This window comes from Leuresthes tenuis, unplaced genomic scaffold (genome assembly GCF_036924035.1).
Source record: "Leuresthes tenuis unplaced genomic scaffold, fLeuTen1.0.hap1 SCAF_8, whole genome shotgun sequence".
Classification (NCBI taxonomy): Eukaryota; Metazoa; Chordata; class Actinopteri; order Atheriniformes; family Atherinopsidae; genus Leuresthes; species Leuresthes tenuis.
In genome coordinates, this window is record NW_027325362.1 from 34,535,198 (window position 1) to 34,562,562 (window position 27,365).

At 39.2% G+C, this 27,365-nt stretch overlaps 1 protein-coding gene across 2 annotated transcripts in view; it reads left to right on the plus strand.

The window, feature by feature from the left end:
- The window catches only part of LOC140313467 (B-cadherin-like), a 73,494-nt gene extending 47,272 nt beyond the window's left edge, over positions 1 to 26,222 (plus strand). Inside the window, exons 1-18 of one of the 2 annotated variants that reach the window (XM_072391569.1) lie at positions 854 to 1,150; positions 2,424 to 2,538; positions 5,376 to 5,464; positions 7,335 to 7,541; positions 8,480 to 8,620; positions 9,152 to 9,307; positions 10,615 to 10,759; positions 12,019 to 12,191; positions 12,523 to 12,651; positions 13,529 to 13,714; positions 13,890 to 14,134; positions 17,068 to 17,210; positions 17,567 to 17,658; positions 20,097 to 20,229; positions 23,065 to 23,286; positions 23,951 to 24,081; positions 25,032 to 25,175; positions 25,337 to 26,222. In XM_072391569.1, the coding sequence (XP_072247670.1) occupies positions 1,100 to 1,150; positions 2,424 to 2,538; positions 5,376 to 5,464; positions 7,335 to 7,541; positions 8,480 to 8,620; positions 9,152 to 9,307; positions 10,615 to 10,759; positions 12,019 to 12,191; positions 12,523 to 12,651; positions 13,529 to 13,714; positions 13,890 to 14,134; positions 17,068 to 17,210; positions 17,567 to 17,658; positions 20,097 to 20,229; positions 23,065 to 23,286; positions 23,951 to 24,081; positions 25,032 to 25,175; positions 25,337 to 25,552 (2,718 nt within the window). In that variant the 5' untranslated portion in view covers positions 854 to 1,099 and the 3' untranslated portion in view covers positions 25,553 to 26,222. Of the gene's footprint in view, positions 1 to 853; positions 1,151 to 2,423; positions 2,539 to 5,375; positions 5,465 to 7,334; positions 7,542 to 8,479; positions 8,621 to 9,151; positions 9,308 to 10,614; positions 10,760 to 12,018; positions 12,192 to 12,522; positions 12,652 to 13,528; positions 13,715 to 13,889; positions 14,135 to 17,067; positions 17,211 to 17,566; positions 17,659 to 20,096; positions 20,230 to 23,064; positions 23,287 to 23,950; positions 24,082 to 25,031; positions 25,176 to 25,336 lie in introns of those variants that run through there. The other variant, XM_072391568.1, reaches the window with a different exon arrangement.
- Positions 26,223 to 27,365: the final 1,143 nt, after the last annotated feature.

Below are 27,365 nucleotides of genomic sequence, written 5' to 3' on the forward strand. Positions count from 1 at the left end.
TCATGTATGAAATAGTCCTTGAAGCTTTAGCCATGTCACCATGATTCATGAACAAATGTGTATGAGCATGAGCCTTGCATCTCATCTCTGCACAGAGCCTTGTAGCCCCATGTGACGGGTCTGCATGTAAGGCTGAGCTACCCCAGTATTAGAAGCGGCCATAGAAAAGTTGCAGTCAATCTGTTTTAATGCGAGAGTTGTTTTCATGGCAAAAAACTTACATTCTTCAGTTTTTAGGAGAGTGATAAACGCTAGTTGGAATTTAAGAAAATTACTTAATAAAACTGTATGAGTGTACAAGCAAATACAAAAATAACAATAGATATGAAAGTCAAGGAGAGATCTATTTACTAAAATTAAAATCATTAGTGTAAACTGTATAGTCTCAGATGTATCACTTTAGCAACTTCCACTGGGTTTAAGAGAACTGTTGGTGGCTTTTAAGCTGGTTTGACACTTATGACTTTAAATAGAGAAATAGTTTCTGTCAGCATTTATGTATCTTTTTGCTCTCTTTCCTGGTGAATTAGTGTGGTTGTAATGTTCATTTTGATAAATGGCAAATGATAGATGAGGCAAATATGTGTGTGTGTGTGTGTGTGTGTGTGTGTGAGAGAGAGAGAGAGAGAGAGAGAGAGAGAGAGAGAGAGAGAGAGAGAGAGAGAGAGAAACAAAGACAGTGAGGAGAGAGAGTTCTGTGTGTGAGAGTAAAAGGAAATGAGACTGAAAGCTGTAGAGTGCTGCTTACTTAGTTCAGACTCAATTCGGATTTATAGCAACGTTGACTGTGACTGCCTATTTTATCCTGTAGCTCTGTTAGCTGTACATTAACCAACAGAAACCGCTGGTATCTGTCTCTTCGTTGTGTTAAACCTGGATGACCATATCAGGAACCCGGAACCCGCGCACCTGTAAGCTGACGTCATACGCTGAAAGTACCTGCAGGAACTCGCCCAGCTGAATACATTCAGACATTGAAACTAGGCTTGGAGGAAGACGAAACGACGAGAATTCATAGAGGAATATATTTAAGTAATTTGTGTAGTAGTTTTACTCCTAATTTTCTGTTAGGCAGTTTGACTAGAGGATTTACACGCAAATGGGGACCGCTTGGTTCGCGGTTTTGGGGATTTTAATCGTGGTTTTTCAGGTAAGACTTCCTCCTGCTTTTAACTTTGCAAATGGCTTCCTTTAATTTCTTAGTTTCTTTTTGTGCACTTTAAACAATTTCAATGTATGTTACTTGTTTATTTTGTGGTTTGTGGTAGAGTTGAAACTTCCTCGCTTAATTTTTCATTTGTAAAATGTCGTTATGTCCTTTATACACCAAACAGCCTTTCATTTGGTCAAATACCGTCTTGTACTCGCCATTCCACCTAATATTGGCTAGCTGTTGTGGTGGTTGACAATATTCTGTATTGCGTGTGATAAACTAAAGGGGAAGTTGTATGTACCGTCTCTACATAATATACACATTAAAACTCGCAGAACAATCACGAGAGCTGTAAAAAATGTTTTAAACAATTTCAAGTTTTTGTCCGCGTCGTCCCACAGGAGCCTCACCCCGCTTCCGTTGGTGACGTCAGCAGGTTAAATTTCAACTCACCGTGTTTGAGTTTAACACGTTTAACAGTTCTGAACAGATTCTTTAGTAATATCACTCTCAAAATTTTTATTCGTTTCTTAAGCAGATGAAGTTGATCTGAACACAGTTTTAGAACAAACCTGTTTTCAGCTTTACTGGCAAATCAACTATGTTGATAACGGAATAATTGTTAACGCAGAATATTAAACATTAAGCAAAGTGCGAAACAGTAATGCATGATTTTTATTTGTCAAACAGCTTACACTTTATATTTCGTGTATGGAATTGTTGTGTTATCTGTCTTGTCCATCATGGCGTGTGCTGCTGCCTTTTTGGCCAGGTCAGAGCTATAGAGTAATACACCACTCTGGGCCAGGTCACCCTGAGGTTCTATTATCTGGTTAAGTAAAGGTTTAATTAAACAGAAATTTTACAATGTAGATTAAAATGGAATTTTAGGATTTGGGCAATTTGACATTATTGGTATTTTGGCACTTTGAAACTCAGTCAACTAAACTAAAATCAAGCAGGACAAAACAGTCTATCTGCAAAGTATCATTTTTAGCCCACTGATAACCCATTTTCCTTAATGATTTATCAAGATCAAGGCGTCAATAAAAATCTGCCATTTTAAAATTATTTGAATATTTAAGTGAGCACAAGTAGACCATATGTCATGTGTTGGAAACAGTGGGAGGTGTTTTGTTTCTCATGTGTGACATCAGCTCCGAGCAAAGCTGGAAACAAGTTTCTGTATTTCTTTCTTTCTTTTTGTTCAGCCATATAAAAACACACTTTAATTGCAGGTCTAATGACAGTGCACTTTCTCTTCTCCTAGGCCCTGGCTCTGGACACTGTGGAGGAGCAGTCATGTGTACCTGGATTTGAGTCAGACTTGTTGATATTTAAAGTGGCCAGAAAGCATCTGAGGCAGGGCAGAAGACTGGGTAAAGGTATGGACAATCGAGGAAACGGCCTCTCAGTCATTGCCTAATGATGCGTAAATCTAGTTGTGTTAGTAGTTTCTACAATTTATTTGAACGTACGTTTGATGTGCACAAAAGCCATGGAGGCATCCAGCCCCAAAATTCGGACAATATTTAAGCTGCTCCTGTGCTTGGCTAACCAGATAGATTAGCTGTTCATATCGTTCTCACAAGTAGTGAAACAACCTTAAGTCTCAGCTTGGGCCCATTGCTGTGGCTTCTGTTATGCTCTTGCCTTCATACCAAAACAATGTCCCAGAGCCTGTTTAACCAGCTTTGCTTGTGCAATTGTGTTAGATGTTCAAAGAAATGGAACACTTTAGGGTTTTTTTTCCACGGTGACAGCATACACTCGATTGTAGCTGTAATTGTAGTTTGAACTGTAGTTTTTTAAGTTGGTGTTAGTTTTCAGCTCAACTCTTTTGTGTAGCTGTTTTTATTGTGGTGTAGCTTTATGAAGTCGTTCAGTCACATTTAGGATGTACTATACAGTGCATTTATTTTAAGCTATGTCCCTTGTGATTTAAAAGAAAAAAAGATTTAAAATCCAAAATGAAATGTCACGATGAGATGACTCCTTATCCTACACTTTACCACAATGCATATTGCTTATTTGGAGTAAAATCGAACTGAGCCTAATAGGTTTTAATTAAAAGCTGCTCCAGTGTGCCGAAGATCTTTTGCAGAGTCAGCGGGCAGTGAGGTGTATCCCAGCATGCATTGTGCAGGAGGTTGGGGTTTGAAAGAGCATTAAAGAGCTCCAACCTTATCCAGGAGCACTTACACACAGGGTCCACTGGGAGATGTCTCTGTATGACATGTTTATGAATAATCTTTTTTGCAGGAAGTAAATAATATTAGATGGAGTGGATTGTGTTGCTGCCATCAAAATCTACAGTTTTGTCTCTAAATATAAAGAAGCTGGTCTATGAAAACGCTGAAAATAATTTAGTTTGTTTTTCTTAAAAAACTTAATATAGGTTTGTTACATTTTAGAAAACTTTCCAAGTTTCTCTAGAAGTCTAGTTGAAACCTTCAGGCCTTAGTCGTCGGTTTGTTGGGGTGTTTTTTTTTTTTGTTTAAACACTCATTTGTCCCCTCACTATGTGGCCAATCTAAAGATCGCTTCACACGTAAAGCAATTAAATAAATGTGAACCGTGCACTTTTCCCTTTGACTGGTTTGAAGCAAATCAACTAGGGTGTGGAGTGCATCCCACAGGGTTGCCATGACTCTAGAGTTTCAATACCAAGAAATTTATTCAGTACTATTTTCTGTATCACCAAGGGGGAAAAAAATAATAATTAAGAGAAATTATTCTTTTTTTTACAAAATGGGACTCCAAACTTATTTTTCCCATTAGCGCTACTGGAGACCCCTTGTCTAAAACTGGAGTGCAAGCAAAAACAGTAGCTTCACTTCTAAAAAAACTTAAATTTTATATTTTATTATTTGTACAGCATTAATGATCAGTTACTTAGTCATATAGGGACAGTTGACAGATATTGATTAAAGGAGGAGAGGTGCATCATTGGAGGTCCCCCAGCAGTCTAATCCTATAGCAGCTTAACTATGGGATGTTTCAGGATCACCTGAGCCATCCTTAACTATAAGCTTTATCAGAAAGGAAAGTTTTAAGCCTAATCTTAAAGCAGGGATGTCCAAATCTGGTCCTCGAGGGCCGCTATCCTGCAGGTTTTAGATGTGTCCTTGCTTCAACACACTTGATTCAGATGAAATGGACCTCTTCAAAAGATTTAAGTTCTGCACAAGCCTGCTAACGATGCATTGATTTGAAGCAGGGAAACATCTGAAACCTGCAGGACAGTGGCCCTCAAGTTTCCTGAAGCCAAACTGGCAGCTGGTTCCACAGAGAAGGGCCTGATAACTGAAGGCTCTGCCTCCCATTCTGCTTTTAGAAACTCTGGGAACAACAAGTAAACCTGCAGTCTGAGAGCAAAGTGCTCTGTTAGAAAAATATCCAACTATGAGATCTTTAAGATATGATGGAGCTTGTTATTTTAAGCATTCAATTGATATGGGTTGATCAGAAATTGTTATATTTATTGCTGAGTTGAAAACTATTTACAGGACAGCATCAGCTGTGATCAATGGTTTTGATCACGATAGCAAACAAACTATTTACAGAACAAGTTTTGCATCGGTGAATACATCACTTGCGGGGCTGTGTGAGGATTTTCATTCAGTCCGAGCTCAGCTATTAACCCATATTACAATACTCGTAGTCTGCAAAAGTGCTTTATCCATACATGATACTCGTTTCAGCCGAGTATCCGGCTCAACTCTAGCTTTCAAAGATAAGTGCAATCTTCAGCAGTGCTGTGCTCTTTGACCGATATAAAAGGAGTGGCTTGTAAGATGTTTCATTGCAGTCTTCCATTGCTTGTTAAGAAAAAACATAGCCAATCTATGCTGTCCCAGCAGGTCCTTTTTGATCATTACATGATCTGCTTGGTCAGGGTTGGGTGCGGCACTCAGTCATTGGGAATTTCCTGGGTTTGTAGTGTCTGTTCGTCACTGGAGAGAATCAAACTGTATCTGTTTTGTTGTTTTTTTTAAATCAAAAAACAAAGCCCGGCTTAACAGCATAACTCTGCTTTAGTCAATGCCTGTGTTTAGTCTGTGCACAGCTGTTGTATGCATAAATGGTCAGGGTTTGACATGCTGGACATCATGTGGCATACCAAATCACTCATTAATTGCTTTTATAGCATTGTTTTAGGTGGATCAAGTTTCATTTGCTAATGTTTTGTCTATGTACTATATTTTGTGTCCGTTCCCAGTTAGCTTCAGAGACTGCACTGGCCGTAAAAGATTCCTCTTCAACACAGATGACAGCCGTTTCATGGTGCAAACAGATGGGACATTAACTGTGAGTATGGTTTAAAAGATTTGTTTTATACTTTAGTGTTGAAGTCTGTGATTTACTCATTTCTTTTTTGTACTATTTTACTTTTAAAACTTCTGTGGTTTAGTCATTTGGAAACCATTTTGACATTGGGTCTTGAAATAGTTGGCCTTTGACATTAATAAAAATGGCTTTGAAGTACAAATTCAACTATAATTAGATGGTGTTAAATGTGGACAACATGTGGAATGCATTTTCATGGGTAAAATGTATTTTCTTATTAACATAACAATGATCAAATCTTAATGTGATTACTTGAGACTCCTGTGCAGGTAATGACTTCCTGAACTCTGGAAACCATGAATATCACAAAAGACTGGGTTTCCACCACTGTGATTCATCACCATACCTTTTCTGCAGTTGTCTACAGATACTGTTTGTGGATCTTTCTGCCTTCAGTTATGCCTTCATCCAGTGACTGAATAAATGGATATGTTAGGTAGTTGATTCAGTCACTGCAGATTATTACAGTTGACCTTCAAAAACAAGTATGTTGCTAGATTTAGAGAAACAGGATGGCATGTTTCAAGTGTGTGAAAGCTTCTTTGGCATTATGCTGTAGGTTCAAAGCAAAAGCTGGCAAATAGTGATGCCACATCTGTAATCCACTTTAGGCATTTTACTTGTGTAACCCATTCAGACCTTAAAGCGGTGATCACCTGATTCAGATGAAATGGATCTCTTCAAAAGATTAACTTCTGCACAAGCTTGCGAATGGTGCATTGATCTGAAAGAGGGATTGAAGCGGGGAAACATCTAGAACCTGTAGGACAGCGGCACTTGGAGCTGTAGCTCAGGAGGAAGAGCAGTCACCCACCAATCGGAAGGTCTGTGGTTTGACTCTGGCTTCCCCGGGCTACATGTCGAAGCGTCCTTGGGCAAGACACTGAACCCCACGTTGCCTCCCAGTATATCATTGGGGGTATGAATGTGTGTATGAATGATTAGAAAAAGCACGTAGTTATGAATCTTAAGACGTGCTGTATGAGTGGGGTGAATGTGGCATGTAGTGAAGCGCTTTGAGTGGTCAGCTAGACTAGAAAAGCGCTATACAAGTACAAGTCCATTTACCACTCGAGGACAGGATGTGGGTATCCCCACCATAAAGTGTACCTTTCAAGATCAATAGGACATTGGGGTCGAACCTGATTGATCATTTAAGATCAAGGAGTGATTTTTTTTAGTTCTTGATATAAAGTTTTTTTTTTTCTTTTTTGAGACCCTCATATTTTAAAGGACGTCTTTTAAACAAAGCCTTGGGTCTGAATGGGTTACATGAATCGATGAAATGCTTGCCATGAAGAGCTTTTGCCAGATATGCTACTTGTGAGCACCTGAAACTTGGACAATGAGTATAATTCCTAATTTATACAAATAATCAGTTCTCAGCCTTGTTGGAAAACTAAGTTGAACATAACAGGTTGTGCCACTCTGCAAATATTTTCAGACCTTACTAAATCCTGAATTTTATGTTCAAATATGAAATCTATGCAAGAAACAATTGAAACTCTTGGGTATGGGTAACGTGTTAAACTGGTAGGAACTGTCTGCACAGTAGCTGTAGCACTGTGTACATGTTTGACTTTTTCTTTATATACTCTACCGCCTACTTACAAGAACCCAAATGAAATTTTGTAAATTTAATTACAAAGAGCATCACTATAAAGTCAGACTTATCACTATAAAGTAGCAGTTTCTGTAATTGTCAAACCCTTTTCAATTTTTACAGGTTGATATCAAAGATCGTCGGTCTCAGTTTTGATATAATTTTGGAAACTTGTTAAATGCAGATCTGTTGGTAACTTCTGCTGATGTGTTGTTGTCTGTCCTTTAGGTTAAGAGACCGGTTGTTCTTCATGAGGGACACCGGGACTTCTTCATCCATTCCTGGGATTCACAAGGTCACAAAATGACTGTTCCTGTCATGATAGTGCACCTTGGGCACCATCGTGGAAACCTCCATCAAAATGCTGAGCATCACCATGGAAACCACAAACGCCACAACCACCATATTAAAGTGGTCTCCAATAATGACACAGAGGCAGGTTTAGAGACACCACTGCATGTGGCATAAACTGGATATAGAAATTCATCCGTAGCTTTTCCACTAACAACAAAATCTCAAGGGCCTGGACCATTAAAAGGCATTTTTTCTGTGTTTTAGAGCATATCTTTGGGTGTCTAAAGTCGCTTTCAACTCAGGAAAAATCCAACTGGCATTTTGGTTTGGCTGACATTGTGGCATTCAATGACACCTTTAGAGTTTTTGTACGGAGAGATGGAAACATCCATTTGTGTACAAATTTATCCAGATGTAAATTACTGGAAGAACAGAAAGCTGCTATTCTGTGTTTTTGGCCCTCTGCAGGCTGCTTAATAATTGAAATGCATGGAATCACGACGCTGCTATCTATTCAATGGCCACACATAATCAATGTTAACACAGCAGCAGACAGAAAAAAATCTAAAAACATCTTTGTTCAAGCTGGAGTGACCAACATGAAGGCTGTTTTTCATCTGTAAATGGATCAGGTTTCCATGACTGAACTGTCAGCTAACACTTGCTCATCCATCAGGCACTGAGAGAACCTGATTGATCCTCTGCTAATAGCTGAGCTCTCATTTCAGAGTAGCTCTAATATTCACTCACGTAACACCTGGATCACTGCAGCTTGTGCGCTGTGAACAGCTGCCTATAGTTGGAGGTTCACTCATTAGATTTAGCACAAGAGAAACTTTAGCAGGGGTCGAATCTACTGTAATGATGGTATGAGGTCATTTCCTAGTACAGTTACTGTCATCAGCAGATCAGGCTGTTAACTGTATGTGTGGAGAAACTCCAGCAAAGTCTGTGGGCCATCAAAACATGAAGCATTTTCTGCTAATGCTAATGCGTGCTACATTACAGTGTTTCATTGTCTATTTTTAGAAGTGTTTCACTGTTCAACCTCTTGATAGTAAAATGTTGGTTTTTCTCAGAGTGCAACTGATGAAGCTGTGCCCATCATACACTTCCCCAAGTCTGCTGAAGGTCTGAGGAGGAGGAAGAGAGGCTGGGTTATTCCTGAAATCTCTGTTTCTGAGAACGAAAGAAAAGATTATCCTCTAAAAATCTCTCAAGTAAGAAGAAGTAAATTTGTTACTGAAGTGCATTTTGAATATTGTTTCCTCTGCACTGTGCTGATTATTTGCAAGGCTCTGTTTCTAGTATGTTTAAGTGACCCTAACCCTTTAATGACCTTTAAACCACAATTTGACCCGTTTACTAAACCCGACAATTAGAGATGAAGGCTCATTTCTTTGTTCTGGGACAGTAAAGATGATTTCTAAAGATCACATTTGATTGCTGGCCAGAGTACAGAGAACTGACAGAATCAGTCTCTGAACAGTATTTAGAATATTGTAACCAGATAACTTAGTTCTGCTGCCTGGTGTCGTTGTTACATCATAAAGTGGGTGTTTAAACCTTCTTTTAAAATGTGGGTACACCTGCTGAAACAAACAAGCTGATTAAAGCCTTTCCTATTCCATGGACAAGCAGGATCCCACTGACTGATCTCTACAATCAGCTCTTTACTGTACATGTTTAACAATACTGTGACTGTACTTGTTAGTTAGTGGTATTAACTAAGGCCAGTGTGCTTTGTCCAGATCCGCTCTGACGAGGACCAAGTAAGGAAGATCTATTACAGCATCACTGGTCCAGGAGCTGATGAGGAACCTGTCGGCCTTTTCGTTATGGACAGGATCACTGGTATTCTGTATATCACACAACCACTGGACAGGGAGAAGCAGGCAAAGTACATGGTAAGCATCCTCTCTGGTAGCTTTATACACCCTTTGTCTCAGTTTGAACTCCCCTGGGATAAAAGGGAAAACCAAATTACTGCTTTCTTAGCTCATACACATACAATCAAGAAATCCAATAAAACAGACCTTCACTAAATCCTTCCTTGAGTTTGGTTATAAGCTTCAGGTTTTCCACAGACTTTAGGTATTGATTTAACAGTGTGCTGGCGTCTTCTCCTGTTGTATCGCACCATATCATACAAAATATGAAATAAGAATGTACACTGCTGGTCAGAAGTTTGAGCATGCACGTACCCATTCATTCTGAGGTGTCCTGACTTGAGTTGGACAGTATATTGTTATGTCTTCATGTAGAGAAGCAGCTGACAGATGAATAAATCTCAAACAGCACAAAGCTGAACGGACAAGTTCATAAGAACCAAGAAAAAAAGGTAACTCATACTGAGCTGCTCCCTTAATGTTCAGGACACATGCGACCCAACTCATGTTCGTTCAGTTGTCCAATTTTTTATCTTAATCACAAATACTTCCTGTGAGTACATTAATATCTCACTTTTCTAGTCTTGTTGACCTCTCAAAGCGCTTTACACTACATGCCACATTCATCAACCACATAAACATCATACAGCACTTTTTAAAGCCTTTAAAGCTGAAAAGTTATTGGTCAAATGAACACTTTCCAATCACCTTGAAGAGCTGATTTCTGGATCTTCTGCCCTGCCATTTCGACTAGTGCTGCTCACAACATTATAGAATACCGATGGCACATTGCACCTTTGGGTCGTCGTGCTGCTCGGTTTCAGTTCATTGTATCACTTATGCATACATACAAAACTGCTTGTTGATAACGGCATACTTTACATTTACAATATAACGCTCAGTTGTGCAAAGACAGCTTCATCCAAATGAAATAAAAAGCCAGCCCACAGTCTCAGTACGGTGTGTTTACTTGTTCATACGACCGCTACACAGAAATGATCGGAGGTGATTTGGTGTTAACATGCTTTAACTTCATGTATTTGCTTCTCCCAACCGTTGTGTGTATCTATAAAGTCTAACATACCTGTTAAACATTTGAGAAGACAGTATTTGTCTCGTCTTTCACAGTCCTGCATTGATTACATGGACAGGTTTCTCACCAAGAGTTGTTTGAACTGCTCATGTTAATGTGTTGTCTTGATCTTGCAGCCACTGTTAGAATATGCATCATGTGACCAGTCTGCCTGCTCCTGTGATGAGATGAAAGCATGTATGTGGATTAGTCTTGCATGAATGACATGATGCATGTTTGTTTCTGTCTGCAGTTTAAAGCACATGCTGTTGCAGAAGGTACAGGACAGGCCGAAGAGCCTATGGATGTTAATGTCGTCGTAATTGACCAGAATGACAACAGTCCAATTTTTGAAAAATCCACCTACGTTGGAGAAGTTGCTGAGGCCTCACCAATAGGTAATGCAAGTGCATTTATTTCATGTAAACCTGAAAAAACACACCAGTTGATGGGTTAAAGTTAAAGAAACAAAGGCAGTAAGTAGACTGCACCGATATAGCCATTTTCTAGTCTTAGTGACCACTGGAAGCACTTTACACTGAAGTAGTAAATGCATAAAGTATCTTTCAAAACAGGTTTCATTAGGTTTAAGTGGCAAAAGAAAAAAACTAGTGAAAACAAAGAATTTACAAGTACTGCTGTAGTCATCTCTTATTGGAGCTCTTTTGATGCTTCGGCTATGTTTGCTCCTTTCAGCCGTAGGCAGAGGGGTGTATTACAAAGCAAGATTAGTGGCTTAGCAAGCTGTGTCGAACATAAAGTCACAGTTTGCAGTGTCACAAAGGTGGCTCCCTTTTAACCTGGCGAGATTACCATGGTAGTTTCAGCTGAAGTCATCCCCTGCTCCGGAGCACTTTACGCTCAGAGTTTAGGATTACCTCGTCTGAGACGAGCTCCATCGTTTCCCTGGTTCACGTCCTGATGATATCTCAGACAAAATCAGACCACGAACACCATTTCAAGAGAAGAAAGAGAGGAAACCCTGAATGAACAAAGTAGTATCATAATCACTGTAATATGTGTTCTCTCGGAGTGGAGGTTTAAGTTAAAAGAAAAGAAAACCTGAACTTGCCTCCTTGTACACCCTTCTGGGCTTCCTGCTTTGTGTAAAATCACATAAATGTTGTAAAAAACACAAGTGGCCTACAAGAATGATCAACTTGACTTTAACAAAGGCCTCTGCAATTTTGAAATGATTTATTCATCTTTTTCATGAAAAGAGAAATTTTTGTAGAGGGCTATGTGGTGAGAGCCAGAACATTATGACCAGTCCCAACACGTAAATAAAGTGCTGCTAATGTTGTGGTTCCAGAGCACCCTGCCCTAACCCTGACTCATCAGGGTACATAAGCAAATCCAAACAGTTTTCCACATCTTCTGTTTTCAGTCTACACGTTAAGTTATAGTTATTAGTCAATGGTTGGTTCCTTGTTTAATGTCAGCATAGCATAGAGTATAATTCTCAATATATTGAAAGAAGAACAGAGATCCAGAACAATTCAACCAACAGACCTCCACAATCACAAAGTACATCACTGGCTGGGCAAGAAAACTAGCACTGTTTTTGCTGTATTCAGCCCAGCATTATTAGTAAATCACTGAGCTGTTTGACAAGTCTCTTTATTTCATTTTCCACCTGTATCTTTCCTCTTTTCAGGTTACGAGGTGATTCAGGTTGTGGCTACAGATCTTGATGAGCCAAATAATGACAACTCTGATATTGGCTACAGTATCGTGAGCCAGGAGCCAACAGAGCCCAGTTCCCAAATGTTTGTCATCAACAAAGTCACTGGAATGATCAGAGTCAATGCTGGTGGGCTGGACAGAGAGGTGAGCCTTTAAAACATATGTTTCCCCTTTCTGAGAGTTTAAACCTGTGTGTTAAAATCATCAATGTGCTGACCACCATGCAGCCCCTAACTGGCTCCATCATGGGTGTAATAATGAATATGCTTGCATGTGTACTATGTTGTGACCAGGAGATTCCACTAAGGAGCACACCAGAGATCTCAGATCCTGAGAAAATGCATTTCCTCAAATGTTGTCTTAACCACATCAGGGTCCAATGTATCTGAAGAGAATCCTTTAGCTGAGCCTGTAAACTGATGGCAGGGTTAATGTTCTTTTCTTGGTGCATTGAACTCAGTCTTTCTTCCAACAGAATATCCCTCAGTACACACTGGTGGTCCAAGCAGCCGACATGAAGGGAGAGGGGAGGTCTGTAAATGCTAAAGTAATTCTCAAGGTGACAGACAGCAATGACAACGCTCCAGTCTTTAAACAGACATCTGTAAGTAAAACACTCTTGAGGCTTGAACTTTGTTCCATATCTGCTCAGTCATCACAGTAGATAACCACATTGCCTAGACCAGGGGGCAGCAACCCGCGGCTCATCCATCCTTATGCTGCGGCTCCGTGGCTTGGGAAATATATGAAAAAGTATCCTATTTTATTTGTTTGTTTGTTCGTTTCTTTTATCGTAGTTCTAAATTGGAAGATTATTGTGATTATGAAATATGAAAATGAATTATATTTTATTACTTTTTTTGTATTTTCGTCACTCAAAATATACGTCACACTCGCCGAATGCGGGTATATGCCTGCCAAAATGCTGTGCATTTATCAAGACTTTCAGGCCAAGTATGGAGAAATGATGCCTGGGCAGATTCATTTGCATTTACCTCTGACTAAAGTGGTGTACCAGTATGTCTAATTTATTGTGACAAAGAGACCTGTCAACTGTTGTTTTTTTGTTTGTTTGTTTTTTTTTTAAAAAAGAGTTCAGAATGTGTTAATTACATCAATAAAATTTCATCTTCTCTGTAGCACTTAATAATGGATTTTGTAAGAGACACAATATAGTTGTTTATACAAAGCGTAAAGGTAAAAAAAACAATATCTTCATTTTAGATGTCAAAAAGTATTTGTGGCTCAGTGTTTTCTTCTCTGTGGAAACTGGGTTCAAATGGCTCTTTGAGTGTTAAAGGTTGCCGAACCCTGGCCGAGCCTGTTGATTACCAGCATCCTTTTCCCTTTTAAAAAGTGTCCCCAATATTCCACCATTTTGCATCTTTATGAAATTATGGGTTCGATAATAATGAAATAAATATGATCTAGTGTTCCATTTGTAGTGAGCAATGACTTTTAACATATCCTCCTTTTTTCAGTATACGGCAACGGTTGCAGAAAATAAAGCGGATACTTTAGTCGTTAAAATGTTGGTAACCGACGGTGATGATCCACATTCCCCTGCCTGGAATGCCAAGTTCCACATTTTTGATGGAGATGATGGAAAGCTTTTCACTGTGGAAACGGGACCTAACAAACAAGAAGGAATCCTTAAGACAACTAAGGTAAGAAGAAAAACAGGTACTTTTGTAAGCTACAATGTTGGGTTAAACTTTTGTGTGTGCGCACGTTTGTTGGAAAGCCTATTTCTTTCCATTTTAAATGGTGCCACGTTAGTAAGGAAAATGCATACACACTTTTTAAAAGTATTTTCTTTCCTTTTTTTTCCCATCAAACCAGGGTCTTGATTTTGAGAAGAGCAGCACACACACACTGTTGGTTACAGTGGAAAATGATGTCCCTTTTACTGTTCCACTTACCACTTCCACCGCCACAGTTGTAGTAACTGTGCAGGACGTCAATGAAGCTCCAATTTTTTCTCCAACTGAGAAGTTTGTGTCAAAACCTGAGAACCTCGCTGTTGACAGTGAAGTGGTGGTGTACACGGCTTCTGACCCAGACATCGCACGCAAGCAAAAAGTCATGTAAGGCCAAAGTGATGAAATATACCTTTTGAAACTTTAAACTTGTTTTTAACTATCTCAGTAAAAGGGTAAATTTCTGCATTTATCTAACCTCAGAATTACAGGAAAGGTTTCCAAACTAAAAGTGGTATAGTGGAGGTATTGCATATAAATTTAGAATAATCTTTAATCAAAATCAACTATTTTCAGGATTGTCCTTTTTAATTTTGGTGTAATTAATTAAAGTAAATGTAAGGGAAACACAAGTTAATAATATCATTGGAGAAATTAAACGGGGGAAAAAGAGCAAAGTGATGAAAGGTGTGACAGATGAGGTCCCCCAGCAGTCTAAGCCTATAGCAGCTTAACTGGGATGTTTCAGGATTACCTGAGCCATCCCTAACTATAAGCTTTATCAAAAAGGAAAGTTTTAAGCCTAATCTTAAAAGTGGAAAGGGTGTCTGCTTCCTAGACATTTACTGGCAGCTTATTCCACAAGAGAGGGGCCTGATAACTGAAGGCTCTGCCTCCCATTCTACTTTTAGAAACTCTGGGAACAACAAGTAAACCTGCAGTTTGGGAGCGAAGTGCTCTGTTAGGAAAATATCTTACAATGAGATCTTTAAGATATGATGGAGCTAGGTCATTAAGAACTTTATATGTGAGGAGAAGAATCTTAAATTCTATTCTGAATTTAACAGGGAGCCAGTGAAGAGAAGCTAAAACTGGAGAAACATGATCTCTCCTGTTAGTTCTCATCAGAACTCTGGCTGCAGCATTTTGGATCAGCTGGAGGCTTTTCAGAGAATATGTGGGACAGCCCAATAATAAGGAATTACAGTAGTCCAATCTTGAAGTAACAAATGCATGAACTAGTTTCTCTGCATCACCCTAAGACAGGATGTTCCTGATTTTAGCAATATTACAAAGGTGAAAGAAGGCAGTCCTAGAAACCAGTTTTATATGTGCGTCAAATGATAAATTCTGGTAAAAAATAACTCCAAGGTGCCTCACTGTAGAACAAGAAACCAAGGAAATACCATCTAGAGTAACTATATAACTCGACAATTTCTCCCTGAAGCGCTCGGGTCCAAAGAGAACAACTTCAGTTTTGTCTGAATTTAGAAGCAGACAGTTCTGAGTCATCCAGGTCTTTATGTCTTTAAGACAGGCTTGTAGTCTGACCAACCTGTAGGTTTCATCTGGTTTCATAGATAAGTACAGCTGAGTATCATCAGCATAACAATGGAAATTTATACCATGCTGTCTAATAATGTTACCTAATGGAAGCATGTACAAAGTAAAAAGAATTGGTCCAAGCACAGAACCCTGAGGAACTCCATGACTTACTCCAATGTATGAGGAAGATTCTTCATTTACAAGAACAAACTGGAATCTATCAGATAAATATGACTTAAACCAGCCTAATGCAGTTCCTTTAATCCCAATAACATCTTCAAGTCTCTATAACAGAATGCTGTGATCGATCGTATCAAATGCAGCACTGAGATCCAACAGGACAAGCACAGAAACAAGTCCGCTATCAGAGGCTAAGAGGAGATCATTGGTAACTTTCACCAGTGCTGTTTCTGTGCTATGATGCACTCTGAATCCTGACTGAAACTCTTCAAACAGATTATTTCTATGTAAATGATCACAAAGTTGAACTGCAACTATTTTTTCAAAAACTTTAGACAAAAAAGGGAGATTGGATATAGGTCGATAATTAGCCAACACTTCTGAATCAAGAGTACGTTTTTTAAGTAAAGGTTTAATTACAGCAACCTTAAAAGTCTGAGGTACATATCCTGTCAACAAAGACCGATTGATCAAATCCAATATGGAAGTGTCAATTAAGGGGAAAACCTCCTTGAACAGTCTGGTTGGGATTGGGTCTAACATACAAGTTGATGGTTTAGAAGAGACTATTGCTGTTGTTAGCTCAGAGAGATCAACTGGGCAGAAGCTGTATAAATACAAATCAGGTTCTAAAGATACTTGTAAAGCTGCTCTACTTGATGATACATCAGTGATAATAGTGGGAATGATTCCATTAATATTCTCTCTGATAGAAACAATTTTATTGATGAAGAATCTCATGAAATCATCACTGCTGAGAGTTAAATGAATACATGGCTGAACAGAGCTCGGACTCTTTGTCAACCTGGCAACAGTGCTGAAAAGAAACCTGGAATTATTCTCTTCTATCAATAATGAATAATAAGCAGTTCTAGCTTTATGAAGTGCTTTCTTATACGTTATTAAACTATCTTTCCAGACTAATTCCAGACTTATTAGTGCCATAGATGCCATTCACAAGGAGTATCTGGCAGTCACAGGAAAGCGCAAAATCATGCTTTTAGTGAGGGCAAGATGACCTACAGAGAGCAGCCACTGGAGATGGCCACAATAAAGTCTGGCTAAAACATCTCAAGAAAAAAAAAAACGCCTATACTGTCCAGGGTTCCAGACTTTCATGCAGTTATTTACTGCCCAAGGATTTGCATCCAAGTATTTAAAAAAAGATCTCAACCTAAGATTTTGTGAGAGCACAAATTGATCACTTCATCATAATCCATGTTGGCGTTACCATCCAGATGATTTTAGGCCTGACTGTACATGTTATGTGAAACTGTCAGCTATTCTTTGCCACAGTTATTGTTAGCCTAGACATGGGTTTGGAACCGTCAGCACCTCTGTTATTACTGCGGTTTACCTTGTTGCAGAGAATTCAACTACAAACAATGACCATGGTCAAATGTAACCACCGTTAGTTCATTTTTGCAGCGACCATGATCTTAGATGGTCCATTACTTTGCTAAAAGAAACGAGAAATATATAAAAAATTTTCCCTGTCCAAATATGCGTCGTGTTGGTCTTCAGCGTGAAGCATAGATCACCAGGTTATCCGTTTGATTGCATAGCTCATCTTTGTCTGTTTTGTCAATAACCAGGTATAGAATTATAAGTGACTCTGCAGGCTGGCTGAACGTGGGAAAGGACAATGGCCTGATAACAGTGAAAGGCCCCATGGACAGAGAGTCTCCCTTTGTCAAGAACAACAACTACGTGGCACTTATTGGCTCATATGATGACGGTAAGTGTGAGGGGAGACTTCCAAGTACAGCCGGTGTAAAATAAAATTGTGCATTAAGTTGTGTATTTGTATAAGGGTCCTATAGGGGACAGAGAGGGTCTTAATCCTTAGGTCAGTTGTGAGATCATGTATTGTGAAAAATGAAGAGTTGCATGTGGTAATCCCATAATTTCATACAGTCTAACTGAGAAGATCTTTCTTTCTTTATTCTGGTTGGAAAGTGCTTTCTGCAAGAGTGTCAACTCTCCCTTGTTCCAGGCATAAGTGTGTTTAGCCTTTTTCTCAACAGGATGGAGAAAGCTTCACCAGATTTCATTGTGCTTTATTCTCCCGATGTATGTCTGTGTTGTCACTAGATGATATCCCAGCCACAGGAACTGGTACTCTGGTCATTCAGCTTCAGGATGTTAACGACAATGCCCCCACCATTGAGGAACGTGAGATCACGGTATGTCTTAATCCCCAAGACATCACAACACAATCAACACTCACCACATATTGAATACTTCTGATACAGACGAAAGCTAATGTGGGTGTTTGTGGCGTGGTTGTGGGTGTTATTTTAAAATACACTTAACATAAAAAAAATTAGTTGACTGCCATAAAAAACAGTACTTTAATAATCCCTGAAGATATGCTATTGTTATAGATATAAAACAAGAATCAGACGAGGAGCATTTAGAAAATACAGCAGAGAGAAGATTCAAGAAGCTTTATTTATCCCGAGGGAAATTGCTGTGCAACAGTAATGGAACAAGAGGGAAAGTACTAAATAAAGTAAAACAAAGTAAAATGAAGCTAACATAAGTAACTGAGTACAATATGTGCAGTGTGCAAATTAGCTGCCTCAATAAAAAAAAAAAAGTGGTATATACAAACAAGTGATTAAGAGAAAGTGACATTGTATTAGTGGAATTGCAGTGTTTCCACTGACCCTCTCTCAACCTGAGGTAGATAAATTAAACAGTCTGATGGCCACAGGCAGAAAGGACTTCCTCTGGCGTTCTGTCTTAGAAGGCTGGTAGAAATCTTGTGAAATTAACACGAATGGGTTGGGGTGTTTTTTGTAATTTGGCAACAATCTAGTTTATGATGTCACACAGCATCAGGAGGTACCACAGGTATACTCTCTTAATTGACAACAAGGACAGAACTCGCAGCCAACTGTTCAATATCTGGGGTGCTGATGCACTTCTTCAGTGACATGTCCAGGATTTAACAATCTGTTAACCTTTTCCGTCGCTTCTGTCTGCCTGGATATTATGAAAGAGTGGTATTGGAGTTCTTGCAGTCATGTCTTGGTGAAACAAATAATATATCCTTACTGGTATTCCTGCTGCATCTTCATCGGGGGTCTAAGCTTGTCCATTATATCTGCCAGTTGTCTCAAACTTCCCACGATGATCAAGTGAAGAAATTATATAAATTTCCTTCTCCTTTTTCTTCATTTTGTTCCTGCTCTGCGTCCCAGACATCTCCTCTTTCTCTTGTGGAATTAGGGCATTACTTGTGCTTTGAAAAGCTACTCAAACAGGCAAACATCTATTGTGTTGCCATGGTTATGCATTATAAGAGATTTAGAAAATGAAAATAAGTCCCAGATCTGCCAACAGAAATCCCTCCAACATACAACTTCCAAATCGGCACAGAAAAATGTTTTAAAACTGTTTTCAAATAATAACCGTAAATTCTGAACTATAAGCTGTTACTTTCTTTTTATGCCGGCAAAAACATTTTGCCTCGTAACATTAGACCAATAAAATGAACGAATAGTTCACAGTGGTCCAATGAAACTGTACAATAAATCAAAAACACTTACACTGCTAAATTATGGTAAATTGGTCATTTGTGTTCACCTTCAACATGGAAAACAAAGAAATGCATATGATGCAGCTTTTAAATTAAAGGCGATCTATCTGAGATGAGACTGAGAGCGACAACAAAGAGACTGAAGTGACTGACGAAGTTCTGAAGCTGTTCAATTCAGACGCTGAAGAAGATGACTTTGATGGTTTTAGTGCGCAGGAGGAAGATGAAGAAGGTGATCAATGACTTTTCTTGATAGGCTACTGTTCTTTTTCATTATTTTAAAAAAAATCTTTTTACCAGCTGTGCCACAGGCGCTGTTCGAGAGAGGAGAAAAAGGGAAAAAAAAGATTTGCGCCACGTATTTGTGCGTTACTGATTGGTATTTAAGTTAACACTTTTGATATTGGAAAAAAACAAAATAACCAATGATGATTAATAAAAGCAGAAATGGGAAACGAGTCGTTTTTTATTTTCAAAATGGAAAACAAAACAAGCTGTTATTTGTTTTCCATCAGGGTGTTTCAAGATGAAAACTTGGAATGGGGAAAAAGACGGGAAAATTAGATTTTTATTTATGGTGACCCGGAAGCGATCCTGTCCCCACGCAGCACATTAATGGAAAGCTGCTCAATTGTGTTTATGAATGGATGGGGAAAGTTTTGTTCTCTTTTGAGGAGGAAAAAGAGTTCCGCTGAATGGCAGCGACATGTCAGCAGACAATGTAACAGACTTTTCTGTCTGTCAGTCCCTGCTCAGCGCACTACCTCCTTACATTTCTCTCAGAAAACCCCCGCCAAACTGATTACATAAGCGGCGGAAATATCACCACACGTCATTACATTAGTTGGTTTTTCCCGGTTAAAATCTGTAAACTCTTGCAACGCCAGTGTTTTTGCATCAGTGTTTCATCCAGATTAAATTTACACAACAGGTAAAGCGAAATGTCCCGATTTTTATGTCTTTAAAAAAAAAAAAGCGGCACATTTCACTTACCAAGTTCAGGACAAAGTACATTTCACCTGTTTGTTGGGCTCACATCATATTAGTTCAAATATACTAATTGCATTCTCTCCTCAGGTGTGTAACAAGAAACCAGTTCCTCAGCTGCTGACCGTAACAGATAAAGATGGACCTGGCTTTGCTGCTCCCTACGCCGTCTCTTTACGTAGCATGTCAAAGACTAACTGGACTGCAAGAATGAATGACAACAGTATGTACACAGTTTATATTTGCATGAAACTTTCTTGCTCTTCTGGGAAATTTCATCCAATCAAATTGCCTTTCCAAGGAGAAACTGACTGCTTGAACACATTTGCAAACTACACCAGATTTTTTTCTTTATTATGGCTGGCAATGCAAAAGTCATTAAGGCACACATATTACTATTGTGCATGCTATTCCGCTTCTTATTCTTATTCCTCCGTTCGCGTGTGTAACTAGTCCTACTTGGCTGCTCCAACCTCGACATAAAATATATCAAAACTTATCCCTCGATCCGGAATAGTGGGCTTGTATTTTTCTCTCTCATTACTCTAACAGTTTTCAGGAAAATTGGGGAAAAAAATATTCCTGCCAAAAGAAATGAATTGATTTTCATAAATGAGCCAAACTAAGGCTACTTTGGAGCCCAGTAACTCAACCATACTTTATCATAGAGACATCATTCAAAGTTTAAACGGTTCAGGGCAGATTAAACCTTTACTGAATAAAAGGATCTTTTATAGTTTTGACACAATGGCAGTTTTAAGTTTTAGGAAAAATTATCCTCTGACAGGACTCCTCTCACTCTGCTGTCTTGAGGTCCCCCACTCATGTTTTACTGGCTCCAGATTAATCAGAAGAAAACTCGAGCTTCTCTCGCGTCCATGATGTCTGCTGCACCTAGACCAAAGTATAGATCAAAACGTGGGCATTTTTGTCTTCTTTCACCCAATGTGACCGTCATTGTGCTGGGCCTCACGGTTTTCTCTCAAATCACCTCACCCATTGACTTCCATTATAAACTCAATAAACCTCAAAGTTAGGGGTGTATTTAAACTGCCATATAAACTAGACCTGCTATGCAGCAGCATAAAACTGAAATCAGTGCCTTCTGCCATCGCTTCTGGCACTCACGGTTTAAGAATATTTCAGATGCAAACAGCACCAGTTCTGTCTGTTGGTGCAATAGTGTATGCTCCCTCCCCGCCCCCTCCTCTTAAACAAGAAGCAGTCTCCATAGCAACTAATTACACAGCTGATCCTCCTTTTTCACTGCAGTTTTCATGTTATAAGGTTTTATGACAGGTTTAATGGCAGCCACTGTGTTATATCTTCTCCCAATACAATATGATTATAATATGGCATCCTCCGTCTGATGTCTCTAACTCCCTAATATATTAAAGGTCTATTAGGGAAGACCTCTTAAAACTGACTTTCTCATATAAGATGATGCTTTTTCTTAATAAAAGCACTAGACGTACAGGAAAGACTCCTCAGTGTAACAATGGTGGATTGAAAAAGTGATTCACAGTGCTTCTGTGCGCTGTCCCTCCCTCATGCTGCCTGAAGCAGGCAGGTTTCACCATGGCTGGCCAGTATCTCATATGTCTAGATCTGATCTTATCTCTGTACCTAAGTTGTTTTAAGTTAGATTTTATGTTGGACTGTCAACAAGCAGATCTCAGCAGGCAGTAGCTTCATTGGCACCCATCAAAATTTCTTCAGATTTTCTAATCTAGTTACTAGTGCTGTCAAGCAGTTAATTAATTGCTTAACAACAGAAATGCATAAAAGTAAAATCAGTTACATTTTTAACCCTTTGGCATCCCAGGAAAACAGTCATAAAACATACATGTCCCAAAGTAGATTGAGAGCTGTTTTGATAGCAAATTTAATTGTCATTCTAAAGCAGTCAGAATATGCAAGTATCAATGGGACCGAGTTACAAAATGTAAGTTTGTCAGATGCTCAGTCATACATGCAGTGAAATGTAACCTACTTCTTAGACTGCAATAATGGGTTTTAATTTTAAACAAGAAGAAATTAATAGCTTGAAATACATTACAAATGTACAAAAAATAAACTGAAAAATACAAATATTCCTGAAATGCATTTAAAAAATATACTAAGCATTGTCGTCACGCTCCTTTAGCATGTTGTGGCTGCTGCTAGCAAGAAAGCCAGTGCAAGCCTCGGAATTGATTTTTATCCATTTTATTTCTTTTTTTGTTTTTATTTCTTTTCTTTTTTTTATTCAACAGCTGTCTATAGAAGACTGTATTTGTGATTTATTAATTAGAAAACAACCCAATGTCCTAATCCAATTGTTTTCCAGGTATGTCCAGGCTTTCTCTAAGCTCTAAGTGTTAATCTAAAGTTAAGGAGGCCGACATTATTTTGAATTGATATTTTCAATGTGTCAGAAAAGTTTACATGGTAATGGGACTTATAAGAAAGAATATGTGACAGTTTGGGCACAGCTGCCATCTGTGTGCAGTCTGTGGGGATATACTGAGGAAGCCAAGTTTTGCAAAAGTGGATTACTAGGACTCCTATTAGTAAAAATACCTTTTCTGCTGTCAAAATGTTGTTAATGGATTACAGAGAGACTTTATGAGTCAATCTTCTGCAATGTGACATTAAATCGTTTTTTCAGAAATGCTTTGCATCAGCTGAATATCACAAATCTTAGCTTTCCAATAATGTCACAGGCCATCAGAACTTAAAGGGATGCAAATAAATATTTTTGAATAAAAATATTGTTACAGGCTGAGCCTTCCCATTTAAAGCTGCGGTCAAGAAGCTGAATTTGTAACTGCATTTTTAAGTACCGGGTGCTTTCTGAGGAGGTTTGTTCTGAATATATCACATAGATCTTACACACGTACGTTGAATAAAAAGATGCTACAGTTTGTGTGAAAAATTGGAAATGGTTTGGTATGCGCTCAGATGTGAGTGTTAATGAGGTGGGGATGCACATATACACAGTGTCATGCAGCAAAAACGGCAACTGATCAAACTCGATGCAGCGCATCTAAACGGCATGTTTTATTCTATCTTTCAGAAACGGGCATCTTCCTGTCTTTGGCCACTGATCTGGCCAGTGGAAAGTACAATGTGGTCTTAACGGTGTCAGACACTGGAGGCATGGTGCAGGACAGCACTGTCAAAGCTCAAGTGTGTGACTGCACTGGAGAAACAGCGTATTGCAGGGACATACGAGGTGCAGGCAGCTCTAACCTGCCAGTCATTCTGGGAATACTTGGGGGCATCCTGCTGCTTCTCAGTGAGTTTGACATTTGGTTTTCTTTTAAGATGTAAAGATTGTTCTTTCCAGCAAGCAGCAAGTAATGAAACTTTAGTTGGCTTGTCATAAAACAACAACTAACATTTTAAACTTCTTCAAAATGATCTGAAACAAGTTACTTAAGCTGTAGGACATTGACAAGGCACTAACTCCCAAGGACTAACTACCTTGGGTAGCGCAGAGTTTCGGTTTTTTCAGGCAGACAGAGCCGTGGGCAGCTGTTTCACCATGCTTACATTGCTATGAAGGGGGAGGGGCTCAGTCTGTGGAGGGGGCTTGTTGTGCCACCCAGATTTGCTTCCCTCTGTGCTGTTTTCTCCAGACGTACGTTCCTCTTCCACACGAAAACAGCATTTCAGTCAAATTAGGTCAAATTCCGTTTTAATCGGCCAATTCCATGATCGCGTAAATTATAGGGCCCTGTATATTAACCAGTGCAGAAGTACTGATGTGTTTTATGGCTTCAGGAGAACAATGAGGCTCTGACCCAGAATAATGCAATACTGTATGTTCAGCCTTGACACAGAGAATATACTTGGTAGAGCGAACACTCCCGCTTGATTTCAGTCTTTAATGAGGAGCCCAGTCATTTGAAGACATGAAGCGTTATGCTCTTTTTTCTTTTTAATTCATTTCTTTTTAGTGCTGGTGCTGCTGCTGTTGCTGTTTGCAAGGCGTAGGAGAGGAGAGAAGAAGGAGCCGCTACTGCTGGATGACGACATCAGAGACAACATCTATTACTACGATGAAGAGGGAGGCGGAGAGGATGATCAGGTAACCCATGGCTTCGGTTGATTGTTCCTTAGCTTAATTTAACCAACAACCTAAACTAACCTAACCTAAACAATCTAAACATCCAGCACACTACACAGCAAGTTTTTTTCCAAGTGGCTAAAAGGTATATCGAAATAAAAATCTTCACAAAAACTAAAGTTGTCAGTTTTTTACTGGTTCTGAAGTGAACATGTTACACTGTCGTTCCTTGCAGAACTAAAACTTTAGCAGTAATGTGCACTATACTAACTACTCCATGAAATGAATATTTTAACATGGGCATTGATTGTATCTGATATCTATGGCAAGTATTTACCGATACAATTTATCATTTTCTGTCTCTTGATTCAGTTCATATCTTCAGCCAGTCTGTTGGCTTCTCTTTTTGACTTCAGTCTCACATAGTTGTGACAGTCCACTCTTCTTTATTTCTTTACAAATGTAAGGTTTGTGAACATTTATTTACGCACATCTCTAAGTTCCCACCGCAGTATTGATTGGCAGCTGTTGTGAATAATCTCACTGTTGAATGATGGACCCCAGCAGGTGTGTATTAACACACACCTGGTTGTTACACACTAGCAAACTGCTTTTCTGCTCACCGATGATCAGTTGATAAAGTTTATTTTGGCTGCTACTTCCACTCTGAATTCCCGTGGAAGCAGATAGGGTGGACTTTTGTTACTTTTTGTTCAGTGCATGACACGGTGTAATATGTCATGTGTTCTTGTTCATATTAGACAGATTACATATATGCTCAGACCTGCTGAGTAACAGGATTTCTGATTTAAAAACCTAGAATTTACAAAGGATGTGCTTCTTTTTTTGTTTCACAACTTTTTACTTTGTCTTTGCTATGAATACCACAACGGAGCCCTTCTGTAGTGACTGCATGAGTATTAGTGTTACAGCTGGAACAGAATAAACACCATTACTTCCATCTCTGTCAGGACTTTGATCTGAGTGTCCTCCACCGTGGTCTTGATAACCGACCTGAGGTGTTCAGGAATGACGTGGTGCCCAACTTCATGCCGGCTCCTCAGTACCGGCCTCGGCCCGCCAACCCAGAGGAGATTGGCAACTTCATTGATGATGTGAGTAAAGCATTTGAGTTCATGAAACGGTTAATCTGTCACTGCTTTGAGAAAATGGCTAGTTGTCACTTGTCATGTCTTTATTTTTGAGTTCTTCTCCATATTTGCAGAACTATAGATACAATTCAATAAATGAGAGCATGTTTGTGGCTGTTTCTCAGAACCTGAAGGCTGCAGACAACGACCCAACAGCACCCCCCTACGACTCCCTGCTGGTGTTTGACTATGAAGGAGGCGGCTCTGATGCAGGAAGCCTCTCCTCTCTGAACTCATCGAGCAGTGGAGACCAAGACTACAACTGTCTCAATGAATGGGGTCCCCGCTTCAAGAAACTGGCTGACATGTACGGCGGAGGAGAAGATGATGACATGCTGTAAACGTAGCAAAAAGCAAACTTTATGGGGTATATTATGTAAGGCATGTATATTAAGTTTCTGAAGACCTTTCTGGTTTGCATCATTTGCTGATTGATCTTCATTCTCATTGGTATTTAACAGCACTGCACAGAGGCTTAAGGATGAGTCTTTTGAGGATTGAGGTCAATGAGGATTGTTTTTTTCTCAGTTCCTCCTGCAGGGTGGGGTACGCTCTGTGCGTTTCTCTTTCACATCAGTTTGCTTGAAGACTGATGGCTAAACCTGCTTTTTGTTTGCTGTTCGCTTAGTTCAGGAGCCAAAGACTTCAGATTTGTATCTTTTTGGGCACACACTCACAGGTCTGCATCTTTGTAGTTAGCGTTTGGGTTAAATTGGCATAAGTAATGGTACTTTGGTTTTTCTTTTTTGTTTAGTTTGTTCTTTGTAAAACTGTTTTATATTTGAAGAAAATTTGGTGATGATTTGGATGAAATCCAGGCACAGCCAGTCAATGCGACCGTAACCTGTGACGGTGAGCTCAATGAGTTATCAATAAATACTTTTTTTAAATGTATTTGCATCTGTTCAGTTATACATAGTCAGAAATCTTGTTGCAGTTACCTCCATGGGTACTTGCCTACAAATGCTTTGTTAAATTTAACTTTTTTTATATAAAGTTCTTAATACAGTGGATCTGTGAATGGTCTTTTATTTCATAAGTACATAAGATCTCCAGAAGCTGAACTGCTGAGAAAATGATATTCTTTAGTTGTCTCTCTTCAGGACACATGGTGGAAGAGGACACTGTCTGAATGGTCTACGCAAGTTTCCTTTTATTTTGACTGATGAGAGGTAATGCCTCCATATGAACTGTGAATCTTATCGTACTCGATTTCTCATGAGATGACTGGGATGACGTCATTGACGCGCTGCTGCAGCACAGCTCATTCACTCCGTGCTCTGTGACAGTCGGCTAACTTCACACGTAGTTTGCTGCTGATAGTTTTGTGCAACATGGCAGGATATTTATCAGATTTTGATGACGTGGACGACAACTTTGAGTACGATGGACGTTCTTACCGGAGTGAATGAGCTGTGCTGCAGCGGCGGGCATCGATGATGTCATCCCAGTAGACGAGTGTGTAGAAAGCCCTCTATAAGCCCCCCGATAGCCACCAATAACAACACAGCAGCTATGAGCAAACAGAGCTATAGCACACGTTCATTCATTCATTCGTCTTAAAGTATTGGTGAAATAAAGACAGATAATGCCTTATTTAGAGGCTGCATCGTCTAAGCCCCGTTCACTCCGTTATATGGATCTGGAGGAATCTAAATATCTTCCGAAGGACGCCGACTTTCACCAAACTGTTCTCTGTGAGTAGATAAATGTATTTCATGCCAGAAATAAGGTCTAGGTTTTAAAATACCAGAGTTCCCCTTTTACAATGATCCAGCTGCAAGGAAGCATATCTTGCAAAAAGAAAAGAAAGGTAATACATCCAGGCACAGAACATTTTATAGTTATTATTATATTACAACTTTCACATTCTTAAATGGGAATTTGTCAGTTTTAGTTCTTCTGTTTTATAGTTATACTTGGTTTTACTGTTATAGTTGTATAATGTATTCACTTGGCCCCATCGTACTGACATTTTTTTTTTCTATGCAGCTGAAGTGCTCAAAGTGATAGCAGAGCCAGTGCCTCTGAATTCACGGCTAATGCATTCGGACTGGGAATACTTGAGATAAAAAATTAGATATTTTTAACCAATGTTGAGCCAACATTTGAAAATTTTTCAATTTTGTTAAATGACACTTCATTGTTGCCATT